We start from the raw sequence: 11,116 nt of genomic DNA on the forward strand, positions 1-11,116 counted from the left end.
GCTATACAAGGTGCCTTGACAGCACATCACTGTTAGTGTTGATGCAGCATCCGTGCTCCCGTCACCATGGCAGCAGCATCAGCACCATGCATGTCAGAACGCCGTGTGAGGTGAATCGATGTTAAAAATCCTTTATCTAACAGACACGTCTCTCGTAACAAACACTACAGCAACACTTGCTTCTCCGAGATATTACAAGCCCATCACTTCCCTCCAGCTAAAGCGTTATATGAACTCTCCAAGGCTTCTGCGCGAGATGATGCTGATCCGAACGGACATGTGCGCTTGTAAAAGGTCGTCGTGCGTGGCGTCGTGATGACGCGTCCACGCCACGGAGATCGAGTTGACGACGGGCGGGGAGGGAGGGGGACGATCCCCGATGCTGATGCGCTCGATCGGTGGGAATCTGCGATCCGAACACGAAGCACACCGGTGGAGCCGAAGATGGTGGCGGTGCACGCCTCAGCGCAGTCCGTGGCCTCCTCCGAGTGGATCATCTGCCTGGATAAGAGGTGAGATAGACAAATGAGATCAAACAAAAGCGATTTTAGCTTTGTTTATTTCAATGTCCGGAGGCTCTGCAACAAGGCGACTGTATCCGAATGCGTGATTCCTCATCCCGCATCCGCGATGCATCACCTGCAGCCAACTGGTCGTGTTAAATGTACGTTCAGTGCGTACATTTCAATTGATGTCTATATAAGCATTTCATTTTATAAGTAGTGAAAGACATGAGATCGTTGAGATGAATGAAGGACAGGATTTGAATGAACGATTTTGCCGGGTTGGTCATGCATGTGCGCCCTTTGCCAGCTCTTTGTGTGTTTTTTTTAATAATTTTGTGGAAGAATGGATGTTGCATTATCGAACTGGACTCTGCCTTTTGTGTTGTGTGTTTGTGTCTATGTCTGCGTGATTGTAAACCCGATGAATTAAAAGTGGATGACTTGACCTGTCAGTGAACTCGGATGCTTGCAAAGTTGTGTTGTTCTAAACATAAACCACTTTTAGTTTAGAAAGCATTAGGTCTCCAGTTAATTTATTGATCTTTACCGAGAATATCTCTTACTTTGAGTCACAGCCCCTCCTAGCCCAGACACATCCCTGCAGGTTACCATGGCGATGGGAGGGAAAGTGAGATCACCTTACTGGGCGTGATGGCTTTCCAGAGGCTGATGTTTTTAATGGACTATTAAAATCTCTTTGAGCAGAACGTCTTTAAGCTGATCAATGTAATGCTTCTTAAGGTTCCCTTTCTGTCGGTCTCTCGACGTTGTGTCGACAGAATGGGGTTGACTTGAGAACCTATCATCTGACTAACTTTGAAAAGGCCAATGAAATTGGCGAATGAAATTTGCATGCCGGTCTCCGCCCCGGACATCCGGGTATAAAAGGAAGACGGCGTGCTGCATTCATTCACCTTTTGTTCTTCGGAGCCTTTGCATCGGATGACAAAATTTCATAAATATTGCTGGATTCTTACGACTTGGTGCAGCGGATCGTCCCTTCTTGTCAATGACTTCCCCTGGGCGTCTAGTAGCAGTACCAGAGGTGTTTTAATAAAAGAGCAAATTTCCTCAGTGCGGCATGTCCCGCTGTTCTCGTGGGTGCAACACTCTCATCGAGGAGGGGGACGGACATGATGTCTGCCTCAGGTGCTTGGGTGTCCGGCATGCTGAGGTGGCGTTCGTGTATACGTCCTGCCCGCACTGCGGGCGGATGACAATCCAGACGTTGTGGTCATGGGTGGCTGTGTTCTTTATGGACCCAGCAACCACCTTGTTTGCTTCCAACGGCTTTGGCCCTGCTGTTCGCCATGGCGAGCGGCGAGGTTGATATGGGGATTACCGTGAGCGTTAATCCGTCAGTCACAGGCTCGCGGACCGTTCACGCCCCGTCTCGCTCGTCTGACCGTTCCTCAAAAGGCGGTCCCACCCCGTCTTGCTCCTCAGCCACGTATTCGGAAACTGTGCGTGACGAAGATGAGATGTCGCTTGCAGCATCGGAAGGCGACTTACTGGCATCCGACCCCGACGATTCCTTGGAGCTCCCTGCCTCGGGAGGTCGAGCCCAGGAAGAGGCGGACGTCGAGATGTCAGCCATGCTCTCCCGGGCCGCCGCGAGCATTGGGCTGCAGTGCACCGCACCGCCCCATCCCCAATGCTCGTGGCTGGATACTTGGTACCTTCATTTCATTGGCCTTTTCAAAGTTAGTCAGAAGATGATAGGTTCTCAAGTCAAACCCCATTCTGTCGACACAACGTCTCGTTCCCTCCATCAGGGAACAGAGGTTACAGACGTAACCTAGACGATATCTATGGTCTCACTGACACTCGTTTAACATAAGAGAAACACTCTGGCAATCAATAAAAGCGCGCACACACGTTCAGAAACACACCGCAATGTTATATGATACCGAGCAGTTTCTACACATCACACCTTGAATATTCTATTCTGACCAAGAAATGTCCAATCTTGGTTACTTTGTTGAAAATGAGAGTTTAATGTGTCTGCTTTCAAGAGAGTGCTCTAACCGACCTAAACCCAATGTGGAGGTTTCATGCGTTACTTCGAGTTTGCATTGGGTTTGTGCTTCTAATGAATAAAAAAATGTTTTTTGAAAATCATTTTAACTTGTTTTGTGCACATGCACACACTCCTTGATTCAGAACATGGTAGAATCGAAATCTAAAAGGTCCAGTCGGGTCACATGATACTATTATTGGGCATGGTTCAGACTTTAGTTTTATGACCTGTTTATCCCAAAAAATCTTTCATTATTTATTCATCTATCAAACCGGTATGACTCTTTATTCCGGAAGCTCAAAAGAAGAATTGTTTAGGAATCCTCACATAGCTTTTTCATGCCACAGTTCATGGTGACCAGAGGTGTCAAACTCATTTTTGTAGAATCATTTTTTGTAGTCCATTTGACTTCCATTTATCCATATTTCATGCCTTGTGAAGCCAAGTAATAGCCGTGAGGTACAGGCCAGAATTGAAAATGAACTAAAGTGCACATACAGTCCAGAATTATTTCATGGCTCTTTTAGAGATTTTGAGATGTATCGCATGCAAATTTTTAACAATTCCTATTTTCGATATTATGGAAAAATAGCAGCAATGATGTTTGTAATGACACCAAAGCTCCGTCTATAATGTCAGATTTTCCTTTTTTGGAATAACTGCTTTTCTACAGAACCAAAGGGGAAGGTTATTTTTCAAAGGGGGGGGGGGATGGGGGATGGGGTGATTTTCACAAAGGGCTGGAACTTTGAAATTTTCAAGAAAAGGATTTAAATAACAGTGAGCGAGACACACACGGCTTTGCTCCTGCGGCTATACTGCAATACAGTGTCCGCTCGCAGTACCCACAGCGCTGCTGGATATGTGCGGGTAATGTCACATCCAGAAGAGCACAGAGACTGACCGGTCTGTATCATATGGGTTTTTATTGGCTTATTTACAGATTTTCTTGGTGCTCCAAAAATAATATGATATGTCATAATTTATTCATCCTCGTTTGATTCAAAACCTGTATGTGACACTTTATTCTGTGCAACACAAAAGAAGATATTTTGAGAAATGTCTCTGTGGTTTTGTGTCCATACAATGGAAGTCAATGGGGGTCAGTGTTGTCTGGTTATCAACGTTCTTCAAAATATCTCTTTTTTTGAGAGAAGAAACTCGTACAGGTTTGGAATAAAATGAGGTGAATAAATGATAAAAGAATTTAATTTTCTTGGCTGAACTACAGCTTTGAGTTACTAGATTAGTTCTCTCACTACGTTGAAAATGTTTGGTAAAATGAGTTCGTGATTAAGTCTCGTCTTTTTGCCGTTTTAATTCCCCCAAGTTATTATCTCCATGGCAACAAGAAGTTCTTGCCCAGAAGGAGTACGCTGACTTTGTTAAGCTAAGCGAAGTGCATGGACACACGCATATGTCATTTTAATGAGCTGAGAATTGAAAAGCATTACTTTATTTACACAGCGAGAAGAAGAACAAACTCTTCATAATCATCTACAATATCTCAATCTGTCATATCCCATGAACGCAAAATGATGATCCCGCCTGCGTTAACCTATTATTTTATTATAATAATAAAATGATACGTTCAATCTTGGTCGATTTAGCAATAAAAAGCAAAAGGAAAACAAGCCTAATAACTGAACAAAACTGAATCAGTCCAACATGAGCACTTTTTAAAATGTGCATTTAATTAAATGTTTTCTACGCTGGCCACATCTAAAGACCACAACTTTTCCTTTCCATGTTAGCAGATAGTACAATGTCTATACTGGTGCATTCCAACAGACCCAACTTTATTTGTGTTTAGCCTGTTTCCATACCAACATGAACATCACATGGTCACATGCATCGTGACAACTTCAGGATTGTCTTGTAGGTCACGTGTCTATCCAGGCGTATAGCATGTGTTTGTGTGTTTGGCAGGCCATCAGAACGCTCAGGGGAGGACGTGGACATCATTCTGGCTCGACTGAAGGGGGTCAAAGCCTTCGAGAGGTTTCACCCCAACCTGCTGCAGCAGATCTGCATGTGTGGCTTCTATGAATACCTGGAGAAAGGCATCACCTGTAAGAACCTGATGTAGTTTTGTATTGTGGGGTTGTTTCTCTTTTGAAAATGAAAAATGAAAATTAAGATCCTTTCTGCAATATAAACTCTGTTTGTTTGGCCACAGTGTATCGACAGGGTGATATTGGCACCAGCTGGTATGCGGTTCTGTCTGGTTCACTGGATGTGAAGGTGTCGGAGACGGCCAACCATCAGGTAAACAGAATCAGGATCGTGTCTGCATGCTGCATGTTAAAGGTTCTGTATAAAACCGACAAAGAACTTTAATGGAACCTTTTATTTGTGTATTATAGCATGATTTTTTTCTAGAACGCTTCAACCGAATTATATCGAGACTTTAGCGGATTAAAACTTTTAGAAACGATTACACAAGGCTTTAGTGTGCTAAAATAAGTGTTCGAGGAAACTTATCAAAGTTATCTTAGCAAAATGATTCCAGCTATGAAATATATTTAGAAGCGCTATACTTAAACGTTATATCAACAGTTGTCTTTCTAGTAAAACAGATTATATATTTTGGATATGTAAAGAAAAAAGAAAATTCTTCATGGTGCATTGATCCAATTCACATAATAAAGCAAGAAATAAAACCCCTTCTGTCCATTATTGTCCATTGAGTCCAAATTGCATTTAATACCCAGAAGCCCCAGAGATTTTCCCCAATCTCCTAAAGAGATAAATCCTTAATTCAGAGCATTGCCTCGGTCGTTTCAGGGACACAACAATCGAAGATCTCTACAGTAAACGTGTCAGACGGGACCGAGTCATGTTTTCACGTGTTTTGATGGAGCTAGGAATTCAGACACAGGAGAGTCTCTTCTAACACCTAGTTTCTATTTTTATTTTAGGAGAAACACCTGAGACGAAATTAATAGTTAAATAAAACAGAACCAAGAGCTTTCATGCGCTCTGAGTATTACAGTATATCTTAGAGCTGTCAAACGATTAATCGCATCCAGAATAAAAGTTTGTGTTTACATAATATGCATGTTCTGTGTACTGTGCGTATTATTTTTGTATTTAAAAACACATACACATACATGCATATATTAAAAAAAAGAATTAATAAACATGTATATATTATTTCAATTATTGGTAAATATAAATAAATCCATCTAAATATTTCCTAAATATATATATATACATGTATGTGTATGTTTTTGTGTTTATAAATACAAAATGAATATGCACAGTATATATTATGTAAACAAACTTTTATTCTGGATGCGATTAATCATGATTAATCGTTTGACAGCCTTATATTTACGTTTAGCATTCATTCATAAGAGGCTGGGTTGTGCTTACAAAGAAATTCCGTTCAGATTTGCTGACTGACTCATAGTGTCATGTTATTTTACACACTTCTAATGTTCTGCAGCGTTGTGTGTTGCTCACGTTGATGCATGTATGTGAAAATTCCTCTTTCTTCAATGCAATATCAATGGTTGTTGCTTTAATTTTATGGTGTGGTCCACTGGGCAATCGTCCATTATCACGCTGCTCTTATCAAATGAGTGTCAAATGCAAGACGATGACAAAAGCAAATGTGTTCATATATGATTCATGCATAAATGTGCTTTTGTTTTGCGCTATGATGTTTTTCAACCTCACTGAGCACATGCTCGTATACATTATGCATAAATTTACATAAATATCATTAAGATTCTATAATTAGCTCACAAAGATGTCATGCTTGTTTCCTGCTTAGCTGGCAGGTCATGGGTTTGAATCTCTGTGTAGAACTATATAAATCTATCTGATGATCTGTCTAATTCTATCTTGTGATGTCTCTCTCTTTTCCTTGTTCAACAGGACGCTGTAACAATCTGTACTTTAGGGGTTGGGACAGCGTTTGGAGAGTCGATCCTGGATAACACCCCCCGGCATGCCACCATCGTCAGCCGAGAAAACAGCGAACTTCTGCGCATCGAACAGAGGGAGTTCAAGAGCCTGTGGGAGGTTTGTGTTGTTGTCATTCTGTTTGCTGTATGCGATTTAATACCTGACAGATAGGGGAGGATTTTAATTTTTTTAAAATAATAATATTACATTGTTGTAAGGCATCTGTTCCCCCGTGGCCATGGCAGAAGCGGGCAGAAGTCCCCGGCCCACACCCCAGGACACTTCCCATTCCAGGCCACCAGTCTACACGCCCCGCTTATCCCATTGTCTTTTTTTTCACCCTTCCCATTTAGGCCAATCAAAGAAGGGTACCTCTCAGTCTTTTTTTAGATATGTCTGTGCGGGGCGGCGTTTTGGAGCGAGAGTGTGCGGTTGAGGAGATGGGGTGTGGTCAAGATGCAAGATGGCAAACATCACTTTTTAATAGGTTTTAAAGAACCCCAAATGCTCAGTGGTTAGATCAGTGGTTCTCAAACTGGGGGCCGTGGCCCCCTGGGGGGCCCCAAGATGGATCCAGGGGTGCCACAGATTTTGTGGCATTTTATGAAATAAAGAAATTTATCATAGATTTTATGCAATCAAACATCAGAAACATGACACCACTAACCAAACGAATTGAGGTTCCAGCATTGTATAACTGAATGTTTTTGGTTTAATTAAAATTCTAAGTTTAAGATTATACGTCTTTATATGGGGGGCTGCAAAGCGATGCACTTAACACAAAGGGGCCTTACAACGAAAAAGTTTGAGAACCACTGGGTTAGAGCATGGCGCTAGCAACGCCAAGGTCATGGGTTCGATCCCAGAGATTGCACATACTCAGATACAAATGTATAATATAATGCAACGTAAGTCGCTTTGGTTAAAAGTGTCTGCCAAATGCTTAAATGTAAATAATAATATAAAAGAATAAATAATATAAAATAAATTAATAAAATAACAATTATTAAACAAATAAATAAAACTCTGACAAAATCAAAGTATTAAAATAAAGTAAATTAAAATATTAAAATGTTAAATTAAACCTGACACATTTACATCTTTCTTATGTTTCAAGCATAATATAAAATTAACAAATATAAATAAATGTCTTAAAGCAGCTGAGCAATTGAGGCATGTGTAGAATGTCAAATGACTATACTATCAGTACTGTTATGGCAGTAGTTTTCTGTATGCGTGGGATGCTTCAGTTGCAGTACAACAGAGCACAGCGTGTGACCTCTCATTTCAAACCACAAAGTAATTAAATGAAATGTGATGTGATGTGAAGTAAAATATCTGGGGTGGAGTGAGCCGTTGGTCACAACCTCACCGCTAGATGCCGCTAAATTTCATCGACTGGACTGAGGTGCTGAGGTGAAACAAAAAGAAATGAATATGTTGATAGAATGATACAACAATAACTCAGTTGACTTTCTCTGACATAAGTAATGACAGAAATCGTGTGACGGTCACCCATCAGGACCACCGGAGGGCGCTCTCTGACCTGCTAACAGCTCGACTGCTTCCTCTGGGCTGCTCAGTGCAGTCATATGGCTGTTCTCCTCAAACAGTCTGTCACTGAATCTTAAAAAGCTGGTCTGCCATTCCAACGCTACTAAAGTGTGAATGTGTGTGTGTCCCTGATAGCACACATACATCTGGTTTACGTCTGTTTGACGTCTGCATTTACATCTGCAAGACATCTACAATACATCGTTTGCTCATCTGTCTCGGAGATGTCTGCTGTCAGACGTCATATAGACATCTAGAAGATGTCTGTAAGATGTTTATGATATAGAATGGATGTACAACAGCTCTTTCTAAGATGTTTAGCAGATGCTTTTAAGCAGCAGATCTCCAGATCTTTAGCAGACGTATTACAGATGTTCAGACGTCTCCGAGACGTATTGCAGATGAGCAAACTATGTATTTAAGATGTCTTGCAGATGTAAATGCAGACGTCAAATAGATGTAAACCAGATGGATTGTGCTATCTGGGAGTCATGCATTGGTCTTAGACGTTAGTCATGTACAGAAAAGAAGAGTCGAGAAGATATGTATTGGGATTTTAAGGCTATGCGGCTTTATTTAATGACATAAAGGGATTTATCATGGTGTGTTGGACACTATGCGTGAGATGCTATACAAAGACACTTTGAAGTGGCATTTAGTGCATGAAGGTGTTTTGATCTCTGATCTTCTGCTTGCTATGCGTCCTGGAAAAGATCGTATTGGCAGCTTTAATGAATCGAAAATGATTGACATCGTAAGGCTTGGAGTGGAGATTCTGTGCGGTAATGGCTTCAATACGCTGATTATTTGTGATGTCTTTAAGGATTAAACAGGAGGTGATTGTGACTCAGCGTGTGTATAGACACAGAGGGCGTCCGGCTTCTGTTGTTAACACTGCTTGTGTAAATAGTTTCAGCAAAGTCTCACAGCTTGCCAATGAGCAAATGTGCTTTATATCGGTCGCATATGTCACACACACATAATAATGCGTTTCATTTGTGCATTAGACTGAAAGGTTATTGTGTTATTATTATGTGTTATTGTGGTTGATGCACTAAAGCAAACAAGCAACATGAAATATGTGTCAGTCTCTACAGCGTCAATGGAACAATCCGGGTGACGGTCTCTCTCTCCCTGTCTCTGTCTCGCGCTTGTTTTCAGACGAGTGCTCATGAGAGAATGTTTTGTCTGTGAATGTGTGTGTGTGTGTGTGTGTGTGTGTGTGTGTGTGTGTGTGTGTGTGTGTGTGTGTGTGTGTGTGTGTGTGTGTGTGTGTGTGTNNNTGTGTGTGTGTGTGTGTGTGTGTGTGTGTGTGTGTGTGTGTGTGTGTGTATGTATGTGTGTGTGTGTGTCTGCGTGCGTGCGTGCGCATGTGTGTGTCTTTTCCATTTCAAAGCATTTCAGTAATGGCAATAATAAATTCAAACATTACCAACAGCCTCATTTATTATAATGTATGTGCACACTAATCTACACTATGCCAACACAGTCTGTTTGTATCTAGCCCGTTAAACGCTTTCAAAACAGTATACCCTGTGAAAACTCATTTAAGAGATTTAACATTCTGAATCATTTGATACCGCAAATTATGAGGAAAACCAGTGAGAATTGCCTCGTCTCAGAAGCCCCGCCCACAACCCTCCCTCATTTCATGTGCTAAGAGTCAAACGACTGTTGAAAAGATTTTGCATTTATTTACAGATAGCACAGAGAGTTATTTTTACTTTCCGGTCGGTTCTCTCGGATAACCCCGCCCCAAACAAACTGTGATTGATCGCTTCGGATGTCCGTCAGACGGCTGGTTCACTTGAAGCTGGCAATAGCTTTAGATGCTTTGCAGCAGTCAGTCTCCAAGTGTACAGCAAGTCATTTTTGGATAAAAATGTGTTCGTACAACCAGTTAGAGAGTATTTGGACTTTACCATACATCAAAATAGTAATTTATTACAAACGACTTTTTAATTACATTCTTAAAAAAATAATTGCATTACTCAATACAGATTACTTCTTAGAAGCTATTTTAGTCTTGACCACATGGACAAAAGAACTCTAAGGTTAAGTAAAAAATAATGATATTTAGTAGTAGTTCACTTTCAAAATAAATTTTCATGATAGTTTACTCACCCCCATGTCATCCAAGATGTTTATGTATTAGTTTCTTTAGTCGAAGAGAAATTAAGGTTTTTGATGAAAGCATTCCAGGATTTTTCTCCATATGCATCAAAATTATAGTTTCAGTGCAGCTTCAAAGGGCTTTAAACGATACCAGACGATAAATAAGGGTCTTATCTAGGGAAACGATCGGTGTGTTTATAAAGCATATACATTTTTATTTTTTTTAGAAAATGACCGATTGTTTCCCTAGATAAGACCTTTATTCATCGTCTGGTGTCATTTAAAGCCTATTGAAGCTGCACTGAAACTGTAATTTTGACCTTCAGTCGTTTGGAGTCCATTTAATTCCACTATATGTAAAAAAATCCTAGAATGTTTTCATCAAAAACCTTTCTTATTTCTTTTCATCTTGGATGACATGGGGGTGAGTAAATTATCATGAAAATTTATTTAGAAAGTGAACTACTCCTTTAATGTGAAGTTCAACAAAATGAACACATTTCTAATGCATTTCCAGCTCATTTTAATGCAAACTTTAGATTTTAAATTTGTATCAAAATGAATTATATAGAACTGTTGAAAGTATGTACTGCAAGTACATTATAAGTAACTATAATAAGATTGCTTAAAAATGAAAACGTATTCATTATTCCAGCACTGTTTACTATCACATATTCACTATAGTTTTGGTCTAGACAACATCAATGAATGGGAAGAAAAGGGGTTGTACAAAAGAGGGAGATACTTTTTCTTTTTAAAGGGGTCATGAGACATCCAACCGGATAGTGAAACCCACAGCTCGTGAATAAGTGCTGTTTCTTGTTTCCCATTCAAAGAGGGGTTTTATCGACGGCACAGCAATGGTATGAATGCCAAAAAGAGGTAGTTAATAGTTAAATAACATCATATGATTGGATTAACTTTATAACATTATTACACGGAAAGGTTATTTACCCTGTTAGGAATTTAATCGAGTAAAAGTGTAGTAACCATGTTTTTTGGGCAG

The 11,116-nt window shown here is 40.4% G+C and overlaps 1 protein-coding gene across 1 annotated transcript in view; it reads left to right on the forward strand.

The window, feature by feature from the left end:
- Positions 1–64: 64 nt before the first annotated feature.
- Positions 65–11,116, forward strand: part of rapgef4b (Rap guanine nucleotide exchange factor 4b) — a 27,651-nt gene continuing 16,599 nt past the window's right edge. Inside the window, exons 1-4 of the mRNA XM_057337575.1 lie at positions 65–512; positions 4,456–4,598; positions 4,706–4,794; positions 6,412–6,558. Of these exons, the coding sequence (XP_057193558.1) occupies positions 316–512; positions 4,456–4,598; positions 4,706–4,794; positions 6,412–6,558 (576 nt within the window). The 5' untranslated portion in view covers positions 65–315. The remainder of the gene's footprint in view (positions 513–4,455; positions 4,599–4,705; positions 4,795–6,411; positions 6,559–11,116) is intronic.

Source organism: Triplophysa rosa, linkage group LG7, assembly GCF_024868665.1.
Source record: "Triplophysa rosa linkage group LG7, Trosa_1v2, whole genome shotgun sequence".
Lineage (NCBI taxonomy): Eukaryota > Metazoa > Chordata > Actinopteri > Cypriniformes > Nemacheilidae > Triplophysa > Triplophysa rosa.